Source organism: Borostomias antarcticus (genome assembly GCF_949987555.1).
Source record: "Borostomias antarcticus genome assembly, chromosome: 15".
In the NCBI taxonomy this organism is placed as follows: Eukaryota; Metazoa; Chordata; class Actinopteri; order Stomiiformes; family Stomiidae; genus Borostomias; species Borostomias antarcticus.
The window spans coordinates 25,739,362-25,759,606 of record NC_140248.1 but is presented as its reverse complement, the minus strand read 5'-3'; the positions used below and the strand labels follow the sequence as shown (position 1 = coordinate 25,759,606).

The window sequence follows — 20,245 nt, the reverse complement described above, 5'->3', positions numbered from 1 at the left end:
GCCGTATCCACAGCTCCAGGAACAGGGAAATCTATTGTGTTGACCAGCCAAGCAGCTTTGAGGCAGAGGGATTTTCAGGCACCAGTTTCTTTGAGATTTAAAATTTGAAATTTCCTCTGGAAAAGATTTCAGAGCTCCAGGCCAGCCAGTTGATTAGGGTAAGATATGCAATTAAACATGTTCTCAAATGAAATGCCAATAAGCACAAATACAAAACCCCTCTACTCTCAGCTGACACAAGACATCTAAGACAACAAGCATGTACATTTGTATAATTTACATAATTATACAATATACAGGTAAGATAGATACAAACTGTACATCTACAGTCAATAACACTAATATAATATTAATGAAAGGAATAATAATTCAATAAAAACAAACAAGTATAAATATGATCACTGACTCCAGTGTCTCTGAGCACAAATGTACATTTCATTTAGAGACCAGCTTGTAGTGGTCATACTGAGTTTTAACCATCAGCATGTTCATTTGGTCTAGCAGCATCCAACAGGATCAATCATTTGGTGATGCTACGGAAAAGATGATACATTTAACACAAACATGTGGAAAACATGACTGTACAAGTACAGTATGTTTAGAATGACAATTAGGGCTGGGTATCGATTCGAATTTCAAGAATCGATTCGATTCCGATTCACACGGTTCAGAATCGATTATCACGATTCAATTCGATTCGATTCAATATCGATTCGGTTAGTGTTACTAAAACCTGTTGTTTTTTTTAGCTGTAACCTTAATAACATGACTGCCAAGTTATGCAACACATCAACAGGCCTACTATGGCTGGGTATCAATACTGATTTCCAAAAATGAATGAATGAATCATTGAATGAATTAATGAACTATTCATTCCTTCATGTATTCATTCATTCATTAAATAAAAAAAGATTGATTTTGGGATTCATGAACCGATTCTGAATCATTTGATTCAGAATCGATTGATCTTCTTTTTTTTTTAACCCAGCCCTAATGACAATTGAAAGTCATTTGGAAGGCAAGACAGACTAAACAAACCTCAAAATACACACAATCATTAACAACTGGACAGAACAGTATGGAGCCGGTTCTGTGTGTTGAGCTCAGTGATATTTAATCATTCAATACTGTTCTGTGGAACTGTTAGTGATTAACTGCTGCCTACAACAAGTTTCAATGGAAACTAAAAATGCTTGTGAAAAAGTTATTTTCACAAGAAATCCAACCAAAAACTAACAATATATTAGTGTTACTGGTCCGAGCCTTAGAGCACTGGTAAAAAACATGGTGATGGGGGTATCCATGGCAACTGGAAGTAATGCATTGGGGGCATGTAGTGAAGGCTGGAGCCACTTTGTCTCTCTCACACTTACACACACGCACACTTACACACATGCACACTTACACACACGCACACTTACACACACGCACACTTACACACACGCACACTTACACACACGCACACACACGCACACACGCACACGCACACACCTGGCCTGAGCATCCAGCTTCAGTACATTAGCAGTAGAGTAGTCAGTAAACTAGCCGTATCTGGGAAGCAGCCCTGCAGGAGGCCACAGAAGTAACAGGTTAGAGGAGGAGTTTAGTTCATATGTGTGTTAATACTAGAATGTCTGTCCTGAGACCCCCCCTCCAGCCCCTCTATCAGGGCCTCCTCTCCCCCTCCCCCTCACTCTCCTCCACCCCCAGGTAGACGGGGCTCTTGGTCTGCAGGGCCGGCTCATACTTGCGGGGAGCGGAGCTTCTGGTCGCCTCGTTGCTGTTCTGGATGCCGTAGCAGAAGTAGATGAGGAAGCCTGGGGGAGGAGGCTGGAGTTACAGGGCTTGTAGTGTGGAGGTTTTTAGGCCTATATCCTCCATTTTCAAAGCTCTCTAGATCGTAGGAAATTGCAGAACTCGCCACCGCCCCCTGCTGGTCTTCCCCGTTCCTTACATCACACAAGACCCCCCCCCCCCCCTCCCCACCACCTCTATGGCAAGGAGTCGCTACATTAAAACCTTTAAAAAAATACATAAAAAATACATGGCCGAATAAGATTTTATATATGATTTTCTGATGTATATGTGTTTTAATATAGTTGCGCTGTTAAACAATTACTACATTATAAGTGAATATATTATAAAATATATTTTTGTTTTTAAAGGTTTTATTTTTATGTGATTTCGCTGCACTGTCATTCCCTTCATAATGGGGGAGGGCATGTGCAGGACCTTGCCACCGAAATCTCCCAAACGTCAGGGCGCTGGTGTTTGCTGTGTGTGTATGTTGGTGTGTGTGCGTTGGTGTGTGTGCGTTGGTGTGTGTGCGTGTGTGTTGGGTGCGTGTGTGTTGGGTGTAGACTGACCTATGGCCATCCACACAGCGAAGCGGCCCCAGGTAGCCATGTCCAGTTGCATCATCAGGTAGATGTTGACAAACACACTGAAGAGCGGCAGCCATGGCAGGAGAGGCACCTGAGGGCGAGCGTGTGTGGGGAGGAAGAGAGGGTGAGCGTGTGTGGGGAGGTGTGGAGGTAGAGAGAGTGAGCGTGTGTGGGGAGGTGTGGAGGTAGAGAGGGAGAGCGTGTGTGGGGAGGTGTGGAGGTAGAGAGGGTGAGTGTGTGTGGGGAGGTGTGGAGGTAGAGAGGGCGAGCGTGTGTGGGGAGGTGTGGAGGTAGAGAGGGTGAGCGTGTGTGGGGAGGTGTGGAGGTAGAGAGGGCGAGCGTGTGTGGGGAGGTGTGGAGGTAGAGAGGGAGAGCGTGTGTGGGGAGGTGTGGAGGAAGAGAGGGTGAGCGTGTGTGGGGAGGTGTGGAGGTAGAGAGGGTGAGCGTGTGTGGGGAGGTGTGGAGGTAGAGGGGGAGCGTGTGTGGGGAGGTGTGGAGGTAGAGAGGGTGAGCGTGTGTGGGGAGGTGTGGAGGTAGAGGGGGAGCGTGTGTGGGGAGGTGTGGAGGTAGAGAGGGGGAGCGTGTGTGGGGAGGTGTGGAGGTAGAGGGGGAGCGTGTGTGGGGAGGTGTGGAGGTAGAGGGTGAGCGTGTGTGGGGAGGTGTGGAGGTAGAGGGTGAGCGTGTGTGGGGAGGTGTGGAGGTAGAGAGGGTGAGCGTGTGTGGGGAGGTGTGGAGGTAGAGGGGGAGCGTGTGTGGGGAGGTGTGGAGGTAGAGGGTGAGCGTGTGTGGGGAGGTGTGGAGGTAGAGGGTGAGCGTGTGTGGGGAGGTGTGGAGGTAGAGAGGGTGAGCGTGTGTGGGGAGGTGTGGAGGAAGAGAGGGTGAGCGTGTGTGGGGAGGTGTGGAGGTAGAGAGGGTGAGCGTGTGTGGGGAGGTGTGGAGGTAGAGGGTGAGCGTGTGTGGGGAGGTGTGGAGGAAGAGGGTGAGCGTGTGTGGGGAGGTGTGGAGGTAGAGGGTGAGCGTGTGTGGGGAGGTGTGGAGGAAGAGAGGGGGAGCGTGTGTGGGGAGGTGTGGAGGTAGAGAGGGTGAGCGTGTGTGGGGAGGTGTGGAGGTAGAGAGGGTGAGCGTGTGTGGGGAGGTGTGGAGGTAGAGAGGGTGAGCGTGTGTGGGGAGGTGTGGAGGTAGAGAGGGTGAGCGTGTGTGGGGAGGTGTGGAGGTAGAGGGGGAGCGTGTGTGGGGAGGTGTGGAGGTAGAGGGTGAGCGTGTGTGGGGAGGTGTGGAGGTAGAGAGGGTGAGCGTGTGTGGGGAGGTGTGGAGGTAGAGGGTGAGTGTGTGTGGGGAGGTGTGGAGGTAGAGGGTGAGCGTGTGTGGGGAGGTGTGGAGGAAGAGAGGGTGAGCGTGTGTGGGGAGGTGTGGAGGAAGAGAGGGTGAGCGTGTGTGGGGAGGTGTGGAGGTAGAGAGGGTGAGCGTGTGTGGGGAGGTGTGGAGGTAGAGGGTGAGCGTGTGTGGGGAGGTGTGGAGGTAGAGAGGGTGAGCGTGTGTGGGGAGGTGTGGAGGAAGAGAGGGTGAGCGTGTGTGGGGAGGTGTGGAGGTAGAGAGGGTGAGCGTGTGTGGGGAGGTGTGGAGGTAGAGGGTGAGCGTGTGTGGGGAGGTGTGGAGGAAGAGAGGGAGAGCGTGTGTGGGGAGGTGTGGAGGTAGAGAGGGTGAGCGTGTGTGGGGAGGAAGAGAGGGTGAGCGTGTGTGGGGAGGTGTGGAGGGAGAGGGTGAGCGTGTGTGGGGAGGTGTGGAGGAAGAGAGGGGGAGCGTGTGTGGGGAGGTGTGGAGGGAGAGGGTGAGCGTGTGTGGGGAGGTGTGGAGGTAGAGAGGGCGAGCGTGTGTGGGGAGGTGTGGAGGTAGAGAGGGTGAGCGTGTGTGGGGAGGTGTGGAGGTAGAGGGTGAGCGTGTGTGGGGAGGTGTGGAGGTAGAGGGTGAGCGTGTGTGGGGAGGTGTGGAGGTAGAGAGGGTGAGCGTGTGTGGGGAGGTGTGGAGGTAGAGAGGGTGAGCGTGTGTGGGGAGGTGTGGAGGTAGAGAGGGAGAGCGTGTGTGGGGAGGTGTGGAGGAAGAGAGGGTGAGCGTGTGTGGGGAGGTGTGGAGGTAGAGAGGGAGAGCGTGTGTGGGGAGGTGTGGAGGTAGAGGGGGTGAGCGTGTGTGGGGAGGTAGAGAGGGCGAGCGTGTGTGGGGAGGTGTGGAGGTAGAGGGTGAGTGTGTGTGGGGAGGTGTGGAGGTAGAGGGTGAGCGTGTGTGGGGAGGTGTGGAGGTAGAGAGGGAGAGCGTGTGTGGGGAGGTGTGGAGGTAGAGAGGGTGAGCGTGTGTGGGGAGGTGTGGAGGTAGAGGGTGAGCGTGTGTGGGGAGGTGTGGAGGTAGAGAGGGTGAGCGTGTGTGGGGAGGTAGAGAGGGCGAGCGTGTGTGGGGAGGTGTGGAGGTAGAGGGTGAGTGTGTGTGGGGAGGTGTGGAGGTAGAGGGTGAGCGTGTGTGGGGAGGTGTGGAGGTAGAGAGGGAGAGCGTGTGTGGGGAGGTGTGGAGGTAGAGAGGGTGAGCGTGTGTGGGGAGGTGTGGAGGTAGAGAGGGTGAGCGTGTGTGGGGAGGTGTGGAGGTAGAGAGGGTGAGCGTGTGTGGGGAGGAAGAGAGGGTGAGCGTGTGTGGGGAGGTGTGGAGGTAGAGAGGGTGAGCGTGTGTGGGGAGGTGTGGAGGTAGAGGGTGAGCGTGTGTGGGGAGGTGTGGAGGTAGAGGGTGAGCGTGTGTGGGGAGGTGTGGAGGTAGAGAGGGTGAGCGTGTGTGGGGAGGTGTGGAGGGAGAGGGCGAGCGTGTGTGGGGAGGTGTGGAGGTAGAGAGGGTGAGCGTGTGTGGGGAGGTGTGGAGGTAGAGAGGGTGAGCGTGTGTGGGGAGGTGTGGAGGTAGAGAGGGTGAGCGTGTGTGGGGAGGTGTGGAGGTAGAGGGGGAGCGTGTGTGGGGAGGTGTGGAGGTAGAGGGTGAGCGTGTGTGGGGAGGTGTGGAGGGAGAGGGTGAGCGTGTGTGGGGAGGTGTGGAGGAAGAGAGGGTGAGCGTGTGTGGGGAGGTGTGGAGGAAGAGAGGGTGAGCGTGTGTGGGGAGGTGTGGAGGTAGAGAGGGTGAGCGTGTGTGGGGAGGTGTGGAGGAAGAGAGGGTGAGCGTGTGTGGGGAGGTGTGGAGGTAGAGGGTGAGCGTGTGTGGAGGTAGAGAGGGTGAGCGTGTGTGAGGAGGTGTGGAGGTAGAGAGGGTGAGCGTGTGTGGGGAGGTGTGGAGGTAGAGGGGGAGCGTGTGTGGGGAGGTGTGGAGGTAGAGAGGGTGAGCGTGTGTGGGGAGGTGTAGAGGTAGAGGGTGAGCGTGTGTGGGGAGGTGTGGAGGTAGAGGGGGTGAGCGTGTGTGGGGAGGTGTGGAGGTAGAGGGTGAGCGTGTGTGGGGAGGTGTGGAGGTAGAGGGGGTGAGCGTGTGTGGGGAGGTGTGGAGGTAGAGGGGGAGCGTGTGTGGGGAGGTGTGGAGGAAGAGAGGGCGAGCGTGTGTGGGGAGGTGTGGAGGTAGAGAGGGTGAGCGTGTGTGGGGAGGTGTGGAGGTAGAGGGTGAGCGTGTGTGGGGGAGGTGTGGAGGAAGAGAGGGCGAGCGTGTGTGAGGAGGTGTGGAGGTAGAGAGGGTGAGCGTGTGTGGGGAGGTGTGGAGGTAGAGGGGGAGCGTGTGTGGGGAGGTGTGGAGGAAGAGAGGGCGAGCGTGTGTGGGGAGGTGTGGAGGTAGAGAGGGTGAGCGTGTGTGGGGAGGTGTGGAGGTAGAGGGGGAGCGTGTGTGGGGAGGTGTGGAGGTAGAGGGTGAGCGTGTGTGGGGAGGTGTGGAGGTAGAGAGGGTGAGCGTGTGTGGGGAGGTGTGGAGGTAGAGAGGGTGAGCGTGTGTGGGGAGGTGTGGAGGTAGAGAGGGAGAGCGTGTGTGAGGAGGTGTGGAGGTAGAGAGGGCGAGCGTGTGTGGGGAGGTGTGGAGGTAGAGGGTGAGTGTGTGTGGGGAGGTGTGGAGGTAGAGGGTGAGCGTGTGTGGGGAGGTGTGGAGGTAGAGAGGGCGAGCGTGTGTGGGGAGGTGTGGAGGTAGAGGGTGAGCGAGTGTGGGGAGGTGTGGAGGTAGAGGGGGAGCGTGTGTGGGGAGGTGTGGAGGTAGAGGGTGAGCGTGTGTGGGGAGGTGTGGAGGAAGAGAGGGCGAGCGTGTGTGGGGAGGTGTGGAGGTAGAGAGGGTGAGCGTGTGTGGGGAGGTGTGGAGGTAGAGAGGGCGAGCGTGTGTGGGGAGGTGTGGAGGTAGAGAGGGTGAGCGAGTGTGGGGAGGTGTGGAGGTAGAGGGGGAGCGTGTGTGGGGAGGTGTGGAGGTAGAGGGTGAGCGTGTGTGGGGAGGTGTGGAGGAAGAGAGGGCGAGCGTGTGTGGGGAGGTGTGGAGGTAGAGAGGGTGAGCGTGTGTGGGGAGGTGTGGAGGTAGAGAGGGCGAGCGTGTGTGGGGAGGTGTGGAGGTAGAGGGGGAGCGTGTGTGGGGAGGTGTGGAGGTAGAGGGTGAGCGTGTGTGGGGAGGTGTGGAGGTAGAGAGGGTGAGCGTGTGTGGGGAGGTGTGGAGGTAGAGGGTGAGTGTGTGTGGGGAGGTGTGGAGGTAGAGGGTGAGCGTGTGTGGGGAGGTGTGGAGGTAGAGGGGGAGCGTGTGTGGGGAGGTGTGGAGGTAGAGGGGGTGAGCGTGTGTGGGGAGGTGTGGAGGTAGAGAGGGTGAGCGTGTGTGGGGAGGTGTGGAGGTAGAGAGGGTGAGCGTGTGTGGGGAGGTGTGGAGGTAGAGAGGGCGAGCGTGTGTGGGGAGGTGTGGAGGTAGAGGGTGAGCGTGTGTGGGGAGGTGTGGAGGTAGAGAGGGCGAGCGTGTGTGGGGAGGTGTGGAGGTAGAGGGTGAGCGTGTGTGGGGAGGTGTGGAGGTAGAGAGGGTGAGCGTGTGTGGGGAGGTGTGGAGGTAGAGAGGGTGAGCGTGTGTGGGGAGGTGTGGAGGTAGAGAGGGCGAGCGTGTGTGGGGAGGTGTGGAGGTAGAGAGGGTGAGCGTGTGTGGGGAGGTGTGGAGGAAGAGAGGGTGAGCGTGTGTGGGGAGGTGTGGAGGAAGAGAGGGTGAGCGTGTGTGGGGAGGTGTGGAGGTAGAGGGTGAGCGTGTGTGGGGAGGTGTGGAGGTAGAGGGTGAGCGTGTGTGGGGAGGTGTGGAGGTAGAGGGTGAGCGTGTGTGGGGAGGTGTGGAGGAAGAGAGGGTGAGGGTGTGTGGGGAGGTGTGGAGGAAGAGAGAAAGATTGAGACCAGTTCAGCATCTGGTAGTAAAACAGTGTTTAGTGTGTATTGTATTGTAGTAGTGTAGGTTACCTTGAAGGTGAGAGCCTCCTTGCTCTGGGGCTGTCTCCAGATGATGAGCACACACACACCGCAGAGCAGCGCCAGCAGCACACACACCGCCAGCCAGCCGGGCCGGGCCTCCATCAGCGCAGACAGCTGAGCCGCCAGAACCACACACAGCACCGTGATCAGGCCCGCTAAAGAGGATAGAACCACACAGCACCGTGATCAGGCCCGCTAAAGAGGATAGAACCACACAGCACCGTGATCAGGCCCGCTAAAGAGGATAGAACCACACAGCACCGTGATCAGGCCCGCTAAAGAGGATAGAACCACACAGCACCGTGATCAGGCCCGCTAAAGAGGATAGAACCACACAGCACCGTGATCAGGCCCACTATAGAGGATAGAACCACACAGCACCGTGATCAGGCCCACTATTGAGGATAGAACCATGATCTGTGTGTGTGTGTGTGTGTGTGTGAGACTTACAGATGATGGCTGTGGTGGCATACACAATGTTTCCAGACATGTGTGTGGGTATGCTTCCACTGGGGAAGAAGAGGAGGCGAAGAGAGAAGCTTTCTCTGATTGGCTGGTCTTCGTCCTCGTCACCACTGTCCCCGCCCACTGCCACCTTCTCTCCGCCCACCAGCTCTACCAGCCGCTCCGTCTGGCTGGACGAGTTCAGGCTGCCCGGCTGGTACCTGCACACACAGGGACAGGGTGAGAGGTCAGTCCACATCAGATGACCCCCACGACCCCGGTGGGTTCATAGACCTCATGCTGTGGCACCGGACCATCTAGTATCTGTAGAATAGACTAGGTGTTATTGATGTCTGTGCTATCATTGCACCCATGTTGCAGAGTAACGTCAGCAGGGTTAGGGTTAATGTTGAGTAAGGGCTAGGGTGGGTTAATGTTGAGTAAGGGCTAGGGTGGGTTAATGTTGAGTAAGGGCTAGGGTGGGTTAGTGTTGAGGAAGGGTAGGGTGGGTTAGTGTTGAGGAAGGGTAGGGTGGGTTAGTGTTGAGGAAGGGTGGGTTAGTGTTGAGGAAGGGAAGGGTAGGGTGGGTTAGTGTTGAGGAAGGGAAGGGTAGGGTGGGTTAGTGTTGAGGAAAGGTAGGGTGGGTTAGTGTTGAGGAAGGGTAGGGAGGGTTAGTGTTGAGGAAGGGTAGGGTGGGTTAGTGTTGAGGAAGGGTAGGGTGGGTTAGTGTTGAGGAAGGGTAGGGTGGGTTAGTGTTGAGGAAGGGTAGGGTGGGTTAGTGTTGAGGAAGGGTAGGGTAGGTTAGTGTTGAGGAAGGGTAGGGTGGGTTATTGTTGAGGAAGGGTGGGTTAGTGTTGAGGAAGGGTAGGGTGGGTTAGTGTTGAGGAAGGGTAGGGTGGGTTAGTGTTGAGGAAGGGTAGGGTGGGTAAGTGTTGAGGAAGGGTAGGGTGGGTAAGTGTTGAGGAAGGGTAGGGTGGGTTAGTGTTGAGGAAGGGTAGGGTAGGTTAGTGTTGAGAAAGGGTAGGGTGGGTTAGTGTTGAGGAAGGGTAGGGTGGGTTAGTGTTGAGGAAGGGTAGGGTGGGTTAGTGTTGAGGAAGGGTGGGTTAGTGTTGAGGAAGGGTAGGGTGGGTTAGTGTTGAGGAAGGGTAGGGTGGGTTAGTGTTGAGGAAGGGAAGGGTAGGGTGGGTAAGTGTTGAGGAAGGGTAGGGAGGGTTAGTGTTGAGGAAGGGAAGGGTAGGGTGGGTTAGTGTTGAGGAAGGGAAGGGAGGGTTAGTGTTGAGGAAGGGAAGGGTAGGGTGGGTTAGTGTTGAGGAAGGGTAGGGAGGGTTAGTGTTGAGGAAGGGTAGGGTGGGTAAGTGTTGAGGGAGGGTAGGGTGGGTAAGTGTTGAGGAAGGGTAGGGTGGGTAAGTGTTGAGGAAGGGTAGGGTGGGTAAGTGTTGAGGAAGGGTAGGGTGGGTTAGTGTTGAGGAAGGGTAGGGTGGGTTAATGTTGAGGAAGGGTAGGGTGGGTTAATGTTGAGGAAGGGTAGGGAGGGTTAGTGTTGAGGGAGGGTAGGGTGGGTAAGTGTTGAGGGAGGGTAGGGTGGGTAGTGTTGAGGAAGGGTAGGGAGGGTTAGTGTTGAGGAAGGGTGGGTTAGTGTTGAGGAAGGGTAGGGTGGGTTAGTGTTGAGGAAGGGTAGGGTGGGTTAGTGTTGAGGACGGGTAGGGTGGGTTAATGTTGAGGAAGGGTAGGGTGGGTTAATGTTGAGGAAGGGTAGGGAGGGTTAGTGTTGAGGAAGGGTAGGGTGGGTTAGTGTTGAGGAAGGGTAGGGTGGGTTAGTGTTGAGGAAGGGTGGGTTAGTGTTGAGGAAGGGTAGGGTGGGTTAGTGTTGAGGAAGGGAAGGGTAGGGTGGGTTAGTGTTGAGGAAGGGTAGGGTGGGTTAATGTTGAGGAAGGGTAGGGAGGGTTAATGTTGAGGAAGGGTAGGGAGGGTTAGTGTTGAGGAAGGGTAGGGTGGGTTAGTGTTGAGGAAGGGTAGGGTGGGTTAGTGTTGAGGAAGGGTAGGGTGGGTTAATGTTGAGGAAGGGTAGGGTGGGTTAATGTTGAGGAAGGGTAGGGAGGGTTAGTGTTGAGGAAGGGTAGGGTGGGTTAGTGTTGAGGAAGGGTAGGGTGGGTTAGTGTTGAGGAAGGGTGGGTTAGTGTTGAGGAAGGGTAGGGTGGGTTAGTGTTGAGGAAGGGTGGGTTAGTGTTGAGGAAGGGTAGGGTGGGTTAGTGTTGAGGAAGGGTGGGTTAGTGTTGAGGAAGGGTAGGGTGGGTTAGTGTTGAGGAAGGGTAGGGTGGGTTAGTGTTGAGGAAGGGTGGGTTAGTGTTGAGGAAGGGTAGGGTAGGTTAGTGTTGAGGAAGGGTAGGGTAGGTTAGTGTTGAGGAAGGGTGGGTTAGTGTTGAGGAAGGGTAGGGTGGGTTAGTGTTGAGGAAGGGTGGGTTAGTGTTGAGGAAGGGTGGGTTAGTGTTGAGGAAGGGTGGGTTAGTGTTGAGGAAGGGTGGGTTAGTGTTGAGGAAGGGTAGGGTAGGTTAGTGTTGAGGAAGGGTAGGGTAGGTTAGTGTTGAGGAAGGGTAGGGTTGGTTAGTGTTGAGGAAGGGTAGGGTGGGTTAGTGTTGAGGAAGGGTGGGTTAGTGTTGAGGAAGGGTAGGGTGGGTTAGTGTTGAGGAAGGGTGGGTTAGTGTTGAGGAAGGGTGGGTTAGTGTTGAGGAAGGGTGGGTTAGTGTTGAGGAAGGGTAGGGTAGGTTAGTGTTGAGGAAGGGTAGGGTAGGTTAGTGTTGAGGAAGGGTAGGGTAGGTTAGTGTTGAGGAAGGGTAGGGTGGTTACCGGAGGATGAGGACACAGATGGCCACCAGAGAGTACGCCAGCAGGGTGCCGATAGACATGAGGTCCACCAGAGCAGCCAGGTCAAACAGGAAGGCCATTAGTGCTGCAGAGAGATACCACAATACCATCACTCTACACAACCCACACACACGCACCACAATACCATCACTCTACACAACCCACACACACGCGCCACCACAATACCATCACTCTACACAACCCACACACACGCGCCACCACAATACCATCACTCTACACAACCCACACACACGCGCCACAATACCATCACTCTACACAACCCACACACACGCACCACAATACCATCACTCTACACAACCCACACACACGCACCACAATACCATCACTCTACACAACCCACACACACGCACCACAATACCATCACTCTACACAACCCACACACACGCGCCACCACAATACCATCACTCTACACAACCCACACACACGCGCCACCACAATACCATCACTCTACACAACCCACACACACGCGCTACATAACCCACACACACGCGCCACACAAACTCTTCTTACATACCACACAGACACATTAAATGCACTCATCACATACTACACATCAAAGTAGCAGCTGGCCAGCCCCCTACCTGCCACACAGCCAGACACCATGGTGGCCATGAGGGGGGTCTTGGTGCGCTGGTTCATGCGTGAGAGAGCTCTGAACAGCAGGCCGTCCTCAGCCATGGCGTAGATCACCCTGGGCATGGGGAACATGGAGCCCAGCAGGCTGTGGGAGGAGAGACAACACTGTCACCAGGAGAGACCAGGAGAGACAGCCATCACTAGGAGAGAGGTTTTGGGGGTGTTTTGGGGTAAGGCAGCCTCCTCACCTGGTGGAGAGTGCGCACAGCGAACCCACAGCCACGATGTATCTGGCAGGGCCCCAGCCCACGAAGCTGAAGGCCTCGGGCAGCGGGCTCTGGGTGTTCAGCAGGTAGTACGGCATCATCAGCGTGAGCGCCGCAGACACGCCGAAGTAGGCGAAGAAGCAGATGAGGAGCGAGGCCACGATGCCCACGGGGATGGAACGCATGGGGTTCTTGGCCTCCTCACCTGACACACACACAGGAACAGGTTACAGACAGTGATGAGAAAAGGCCGAGACCCTGGGTTAGTTTTTTATTTTAGTCATTTAGCAGACACTCTTATCCAGAGTACCGGGTTAAGTGCCTTGCTAAAGGGTACATCAGCATCTACTCATCTTGGGTATTTGAACCTGCGACCATTCGGTTACTGGCCCAATGCGCTTAACTGCTAGGCTACCTGCCGCCCCTAGTTTACATCTGTGGATAAGGGTGTGTATTAGTGTACTGTGTGTAGTAGTGTGCTGTGTGTAGTAGTATGTTGTTGGTCTCTCTCCAGACTCAAATATTACATTGAATCGCTGTGCTCCGCATACTACATAGTAGAGTCTGGGCCACTTCACCACCCAAGCTGGTGTTCTGAGGGCGTATCGACAGGTCAGAATTGAAAGAGTGACAGGTTGTAGCGGCAAATGAGACAGCAGTCCAGGTTAGATGGGCGGGACATACTGTATCTATGGATGGGGACCCTGATCGCAAAAGTCGTTACTGATTGGGATCGTAATGATTCCGAACCTACCAATGAATTGCCAGGATTTGAGCACCAGATTTTTGCATGAAGTGTCCCAGACCCATAGAGATCTGCAGCATGCAGTAACGTAGTTATGAAGTGTCCAAGACCCATAGAGAGATCTGCAGCATGCAGTAACGTAGTTATGAAGTTATGAAGTGTCCCAGACCCATAGAGATCTGCAGCATGCAGTAACGTAGTTATGAAGTTATGAAGTGTCCCAGACCCATAGAGATCTGCAGCATGCAGTAACGTAGTTATGAAGTTATGAAGTGTCTCAGACCCATAGAGATCTGCAGCATGCAGTAACGTAGTTATGAAGTTATGAAGTGTCCCAGACCCATAGAGATGTGCAGCATGCAGTAACGTAGTTATGAAGTGTCCCAGACCCATAGAGAGATCTGCAGCATGCAGTAACGTAGTTATGAAGTTATGAAGTGTCCCAGACCCATAGAGATCTGCAGCATGCAGTAGCGTAGTTATGAAGTTATGAAGTGTCCCAGACCCACAGAGATCTGCAGCATGCAGTAACGTAGTTATGAAGTTATGAAGTGTCCCAGACCCACAGAGATCTGCAGCATGCAGTAACGTAGTTAGCGTAGCTCACGTAGCGTATCAGCGAAAGAGCTCTCCTGGGTCTGGTGTTGAGACTAGTGTGTTGAGACTAGTGTGTTGTATGCTGTATTTGTTTAGTGTGTGTACTAGTAACTAGTGTATCATGTATGCATTAGTGCATTTTGTTGTACTTTAAAGGAGAATGCTCGTTTTTGACAACCTGGACCTTATTTACGGCATATTATAAGACGTTTGACTCACCGAGATAACTTTGGTGTAATTCGGAGTTGAATGATGATTATAGCTGGACGACTTTATACTACTATAATGCTGTAGTAAGGATTGGAACCTCTCTCTCTCTAGAAGCCTAATTTAACATGGTAACTAGGTCAGGGGGGCCATTGTTTGCCAGTGAAGTGTGCTCACATTATCATGTGCAAATAGCCATCAGTTTGAGAAAGACTGCAACAATGGGAACATGCAGATGACTGATCTCCCAGAGCAGCCTGTTCTCACGCTGGCCCCGGGGTTCTGCCCCTAGTAAGAACCTCCCCTACGCCTGAGGAGGAACCGTTTCATTATTTAAATATTTTTTCTCTTTTAAATCAAATAATATTATATTTAGTTTAACCAACTAGTATTTCCTAAATGACCAGCAGAAGCTGCGCTGTATAGTCATATGAATGACCATCTACGCACAACCCTAGTTCTATCTATCCATCTATCCATCTATCTATCTATCCATCTATCCATCTATCTATCCATCTATCTATCCATCTATCCATCTATCCATCTATCCATCTATCCATCCATCCATCCATCCATCTATCTATCCATCTATCTATCCATCTATCTATCCATCTATCTATCCATCTATCCATCTATCCATCCATCCATCCATCTATCTATCCATCCATCCATCTTGTGTGCATTAGTGTACATTATACAAAGCAGTGAGTTGTGAGGTGAAGGGATGAGTTTCCCGTGTGTGTGTGTGTGTGTGCGCACTCACAAGAGTGGGTGTGTGTATCTGCATACCTATCTATCCATCTATCTATCCATCATCCATCTATCCATCCATATTGTGTGCATTAAGTGTATATTGTGTGTAGCAGTGTGTTGTGTGTGTATTAGTGTATTGTGTATGGAGTAGTGTGTATTAGTATACACCGTGTGCATTAGTGTATATTGTGTGTATTTGTGTACATAGTGTGTTGTGGTGAATTGTGTATTATTATAAGTGTATTGTTTGTAGTAGTGTACTGTGTGTATTAGTGTAGTGTACGCTGTGTGTATTAGTGTAGTGTACGCTGTGTGTATTAGTGTAGTGTACGCTGTGTGTATTAGTGTATGGTGTGTAGAGGTGCATAGTGTGTGTTAGAGAAGCGTACTGGTGGTGGCGATGCAGTCGAACCCAACGAATGCGTAGAAGCAGGTGGCGGCCCCGGACAGGATGCCTTTGAGGCCGAACGGAGCGAAGCCTCCTGCTCCAAACGACTGGTCCACCTGCCTGGAGGGAGAGGGGGGGTGCTTGTTTGTTTGTTTGTTCTAAACACTGTTGTCTTGGTCATCGGGTCGTGTAGGGGAGGAGCAGGACTCACTCCTGCGGGACGCCTGAGCCGTTGGTGGAGTTGGAGGAGTAGGTGTTGAGGTAGTCTTCCAGGGTGAGGTTCCAGTTGGCCTTGTCTCCTTTAACGAAGCCAGAGATGATGACGAAGCCCAGCACCACCAGGTTGACCCCTGTGAAGATCTTGTTGACTAGAGCAGACTCACTCACACCAAACGCCAGCAGGCCTGGGGGAGGAGGAGGAGAGGGAGGCCGTTACCACCATCAACGCCATCACAGTAATGTTGTGTACTCTTTTGGTCGTCATAATCACTAAAACTACCACCTGGAATCAGACAGGACAAGGGCATCCCCAGCCTATCAGAGACAGTACACAGACTCCCCCAGCCTATCACAGCCTGCCATTCAGAGAGGTCTCTCACCACTGAGCAGCAGGACTAGGATGAGGGCGAACAGGTCCGGGTACTCTGCCAGAACGTTCCCTGGGACCTTCATGGACATGGAAGCCCTGAAGAACCCAGAGATCTTCTGTTCCACAAGGTTGTCGAATGTGGAGCTCCAGGCTCGGGCTACGCTAGCCGTCCCTGCAGCAAGACGGGAGGGTTAGAAGAAGGGCTACAGCAAAAACATGTGGGCATTTTACAACAAATCTACCTACCACCCTTCTAAGATGGCTGCCCAACTTGGCTACCCACCAATGACGTAGGAGAGGATAAGGTTCCAGCCGGTGATGAAGGCCCAGATCTCTCCGACTGTCACGTAGCTGTACAGGTAGGCCGAGCCAGTCTTGGGTACGCGGGCGCCAAACTCAGCGTAGCACAGTCCCGCCAACATGGACGAGAGCGCGGCGATCAGGAAGCAGAGCACGATGGCTGGCCCCGCCTTCTCCCGGGCCACCTCCCCCGCCAGCACGTACACGCCGGCCCCCAGCGTGGAGCCCACCCCCAGCGCCACCAGATCCAGGGTGGTGAGGCAGCGAGCAAAGCGGGTCTCTGCCCCAGAGCAGTCGAGCGCACGCCGACGCAGTAGCGCACGGCCCAGGGCCGCCATTTTGTCAGCCATAGAGGAGGCGGCTAGGGTGGAGCTGAGGGGTGTGATTCAGGTGACTTCGGGGGAAGTAAGAGCGGAGGCAGCTGAGGTGGGGCGGGCGGAGGAGCTGCTCAGGTCCTGAGGAGGAACACAGAGGGGGAATGGTTAGTGTGCCACTATCCTGAAGCATGTTGCACATTTCCCCTTCCTACTGGGGTAATTCCAGTTTCATCTCCATGTTTTCAGGAATGTCCCTGAGCTAAATCCCATCCAGACAGCTAGGTGGTCTGACTCGTCTTCTATAGGCTAAATAAGCGTTTAACTCTATGAGAAAGCTGAATATATTTTGTACACAATCACCCCTAGCAAGATTTGGTTAAAGCAGGATTTATCCAGGTGGGCTTTCTGCCCTACATAAATTCTTCTTACGATTACTCCCTGGATCTTTTGAATTCTGAAGCCGCTAAGTAGTGGAAGTAATAATTTTGCTATGTGCAAACTAACACTTTCACACATGTAATTGATGTCACCACCAAGCAGCTCTGTGCTTGTTTCAAATTGCAGCTATCGTTTTCACTGCTACCTAAACCTGAGCTTGCATGTTCTGGCCAGAGACACTGGAAGCTGAGCTGATGTGATAGCTTACCCCGGCAACAACGGTTGCCCATACCTCTCTGACCAGGCTAATCCCTTTCTTGTGCTCTTCACTTGTGTGTGTGACGTGTAACGTGTACGTGGGTATGCGTGTGAACTGGAGCATTTGGCAAATTCAGACTACATTATAAATACACACAACTGGACTACCTTGTTGGACAGCCTGGAAACAAACTCTCTCACACTGTGTTGTAGAGCCTACAGCAGGCCAGCGGGTGTGTGTTGTGCTGGGTGTGTCTAGGCTAGGCGCATTGCTTTAGGCCCAGTTTTAAGAGGATTATCAATAGGACCTCTGAACCTACTAACCTAACCTGCTTACAACTTGATGCTCTCTGTTCCCTCTGCACAAAGTGTGCAATTGTTTTGTCTGTCATTCTAAATAAAAACAACAACAATTTAAAGCTACAGTATTTAACTGTTGCTCTACGAGCCTGTTTCAATAGGCTATCGTCGGTAACTGTGGTGACCTAATAACAAGGCTAATACTGTGACATAACACAAAGCACAGCCAGAACAACTGACCCTTATCCAGCGCAGTATTCACACTAAGCCAGCCCCATGATACCAGCAACCACCCTGCTAGATTGGAGGATTCCTGGAAGTGAGGCCCTTTCCCACCAGAGATCTGGCAGATCTGGGAACTGGGACCCCACGCTGGGACTGGGACTGGGACCCTGGGACCCCACGCTGGGTAGGAATGAAAGCATACAGTAGACGGCAGGGACCGGGATAGTTCAGAGAGTGCGGAGGGGGAGGGTTAAAGAGAGAGAGAGAGTACAGGAGATAGAAAGAGAGTATGGGATAGTGAAAGATGACATCAGCGGGCATCAGATTGAGAATATGGGTGTGAGCAGGAGAGATATTAAAGACCAGAGAGAGAGCATCATAGAGAAAGGACCCGTCGCTCTGGTGATACCATACAGGCTGGTGATACCATACAGGCCTTTCTGTCGCTCTGGTGATACCATACAGGCTGGTGATACCATACAGGCCTTTCTGTCGCTCCTTTCTCCCGCCCTCTGAACCCCGCCCACCAGAGCAGCAGCAGAGCAGCAGGGGGCTCCAGCTCATGCGTCACAGACAATAGCAGTCCTGCTGTGTGAAGTTATGGAACGGTGTGTTTCCTAAGAAGAGAGGGACTGACTGCTGGGAATGAACTGAGCAACCCTCAGCCTGCTGGAGAAGAGCCAGCACCAGCTCCCCCTGCCTCCACATGAAACACCCGGACATGCACAGACTGCCCAGCCCTGCCCTTAAAACCAGATCAAAGGGCCCTCAGCGGACCTATTCTGGCTTACACCTCTATCAAGCCAGATATGAACAACTGTCTGGGGCAATATTGTATCTGCTGAGCAAGCTTAGATGTAGACAAGACTAGTACCATAACCAATCATTAGAAACCCTAGACAAAATACAGGCTTCTGAGGATTGAAGAAGAGTGAAGAGTGATTGAGCATTCATCCACCTATCTCATTTCAAGGACAACTCTACACGTTGCCTGCACACAACTCCTCATTACTCCTCTTCCTCAAACTCACCTTGATTAGTCTTGAGATTAACGTTACCTAGCTAACTTCAAATAAAAATAATCGTTAGCTAACGTTACCGGAATATGGCTAGTAAGTGAGTATATTTATGGGACCCTTCTTCTATGCTTATAGTGATCAGGTTAAAGGGATCAACCAAGTATCAATAATAATAATTCCTGTACCAACGCAAGCTAGCTAAGACTGATGCAACCTCTGAAAAGGCGGGTTAAACCCATGCTAACAAGCTAACAGCTGGCTAACCCTAACCCTAACCCTAACAGCTGGCTAACCCTAACCCTAACCCTAACAGCTGGCTAACCCTAACCCTAACCCTAACCCTAACAGCTGGCTAACCCTAACCCTAACCCTAACCCTAACCCTAACCCTAACAGCTGGCTAGCTGCACTCATGACTCATTCAAGTTCAAGGGAAAATACACATTATAGATTTGAGCTAATGGACGCACTCTGGTAACCTGCAGGATTCTGGAGACAAAACGTCATTTTTAACTCGATAGCTGCTACGTGGCTCAACTGGCACAGAGAGAGCAACTAGACTAGACTAGACTAGACACAGAGAGCTAGACTAGACTAGACTAGACTAGACACAGAGAGCTAGACTAGACTAGACTAGACACAGAGAGCTAGACTAGACTAGACTAGACACAGAGAGAGCAACTAGACTAGACTAGACTAGACACAGAGAGCTAGACTAGACTAGACTAGACTAGACACAGAGAGCTAGACTAGACTAGACTAGACACAGAGAGCTAGACTAGACTAGACTAGACACAGAGAGCTAGACTAGACTAGACTAGACACAGAGAGCTAGACTAGACTAGACTAGACTAGACACAGAGAGCTAGACTAGACTAGACTAGACTAGACACAGAGAGCTAGACTAGACTAGACTAGACACAGAGAGCTAGACTAGACTAGACTAGACACAGAGAGCTAGACTAGACTAGACTAGACTAGACTAACGGTATTCTATCTAGTGCGGATCCGGACTAATCCCTCCTGCAACGTGGCCGGACCACAACAAACACACTCCAGCACATCCGACCCGGTATTCACAGCACGGCGGGTTTAGCTAGCTTTATTAAATCACTATTACATGACTTAGCTAGCTTTATTAAATCACTATTAAATGATGTACACGTTTACTGTAGCTAAGCATGTCTGAGACCTGATTCTGGGCTGAAGGATATCAGCTAGCATGGCTGGAAGAGCTGGTCCAGCTCGTTAATGACACAATAGAGGGGATTGCATCAGATACCAGGGGAGTAGTAGGAAGACGGTAACAGCACTAGTGCTGCTAGAATAAGTTAGCTAGAATAAGTTAGCTAGAATAGCAGGCTAAACAAAATGCCCACCAAAGTGAAGCAACATGTGTCGGAATATTTTGCATTTACCTTCAGCTTTTCGTTTCGAGGCGTTCAGAGGGGAAACGTGGGATGAAGCGATCTGTCTGCTGCTGTCTGCTGAAACCATGGAGGTATAAACTCAACCAGCTCGCTGCCGGCAGATATGCAGCATAGTGGTTCTGGGCTGGGGGCGGGGACAATGACGTTTATAAATAAATAAAATAATAAATAATAATAAAATAAATATGCGAGCATAGTGGTTCTGGGCTGGGGGCGGGGACAATGACGTTTATAAATAAATAAAATAATAAATAATAATAAAATAAATATGCGAGCATAGTGGTTCTGGGCTGGGGGCGGGGACAATGACGTTTATAAATAAATAAAATAATAAATAATAATAAAATAAATATGCGAGCATAGTGGTTCTGGGTTGGGGGCGGGGACAATGACGTTTATAAATAAATAAAATAATAAATAATAATAAAATAAATATGCGAGCATAGTGGTTCTGGGTTGGGGGCGGGGACAATGACGTTTATAAATAAATAAAATAATAAATAATAATAAAATAAATATGCGAGCATAGTGGTTCTGGGTTGGGGGCGGGGACAATGACGTTTATAAATAAATAAAATAATAAATAATAATAATAATAAAATAAATATGCGAGCATAGTGGTTCTGGGTTGGGGGCGGGGACAATGACGTTTATAAATAAATAAAATAATAAATAATAATAAAATAAATATGCGCGCATAGTGGTTCTGGGTTGGGGGCGGGGACTATGACGTTTATAAATAAATAAAATAATAAATAATAATAAAATAAATATGCGCG

The 20,245-nt window shown here is 52.0% G+C and overlaps 1 protein-coding gene across 1 annotated transcript; it reads right to left on the bottom strand.

Moving 5' to 3' along the window:
• Window positions 1-1,665: 1,665 nt before the first annotated feature.
• Window positions 1,666-19,535, bottom strand: slc7a3a (solute carrier family 7 member 3a; the record flags this gene model as incomplete). Its single annotated transcript, XM_084450426.1, has 12 exons — window positions 19,455-19,535; window positions 15,524-15,995; window positions 15,251-15,412; window positions 14,863-15,055; window positions 14,653-14,771; window positions 11,944-12,166; window positions 11,701-11,840; window positions 11,081-11,183; window positions 8,243-8,457; window positions 7,781-7,947; window positions 2,367-2,475; window positions 1,666-1,817 (listed from the first exon to the last, which is right to left on the bottom strand). Exons 2-12 carry the CDS (start codon window positions 15,888-15,890, stop codon window positions 1,666-1,668), a joined length of 1,950 nt encoding a protein of 649 aa, XP_084306552.1. The 5' UTR covers window positions 15,891-15,995; window positions 19,455-19,535.
• Between the last annotated feature and the right edge of the window lie 710 nt (window positions 19,536-20,245).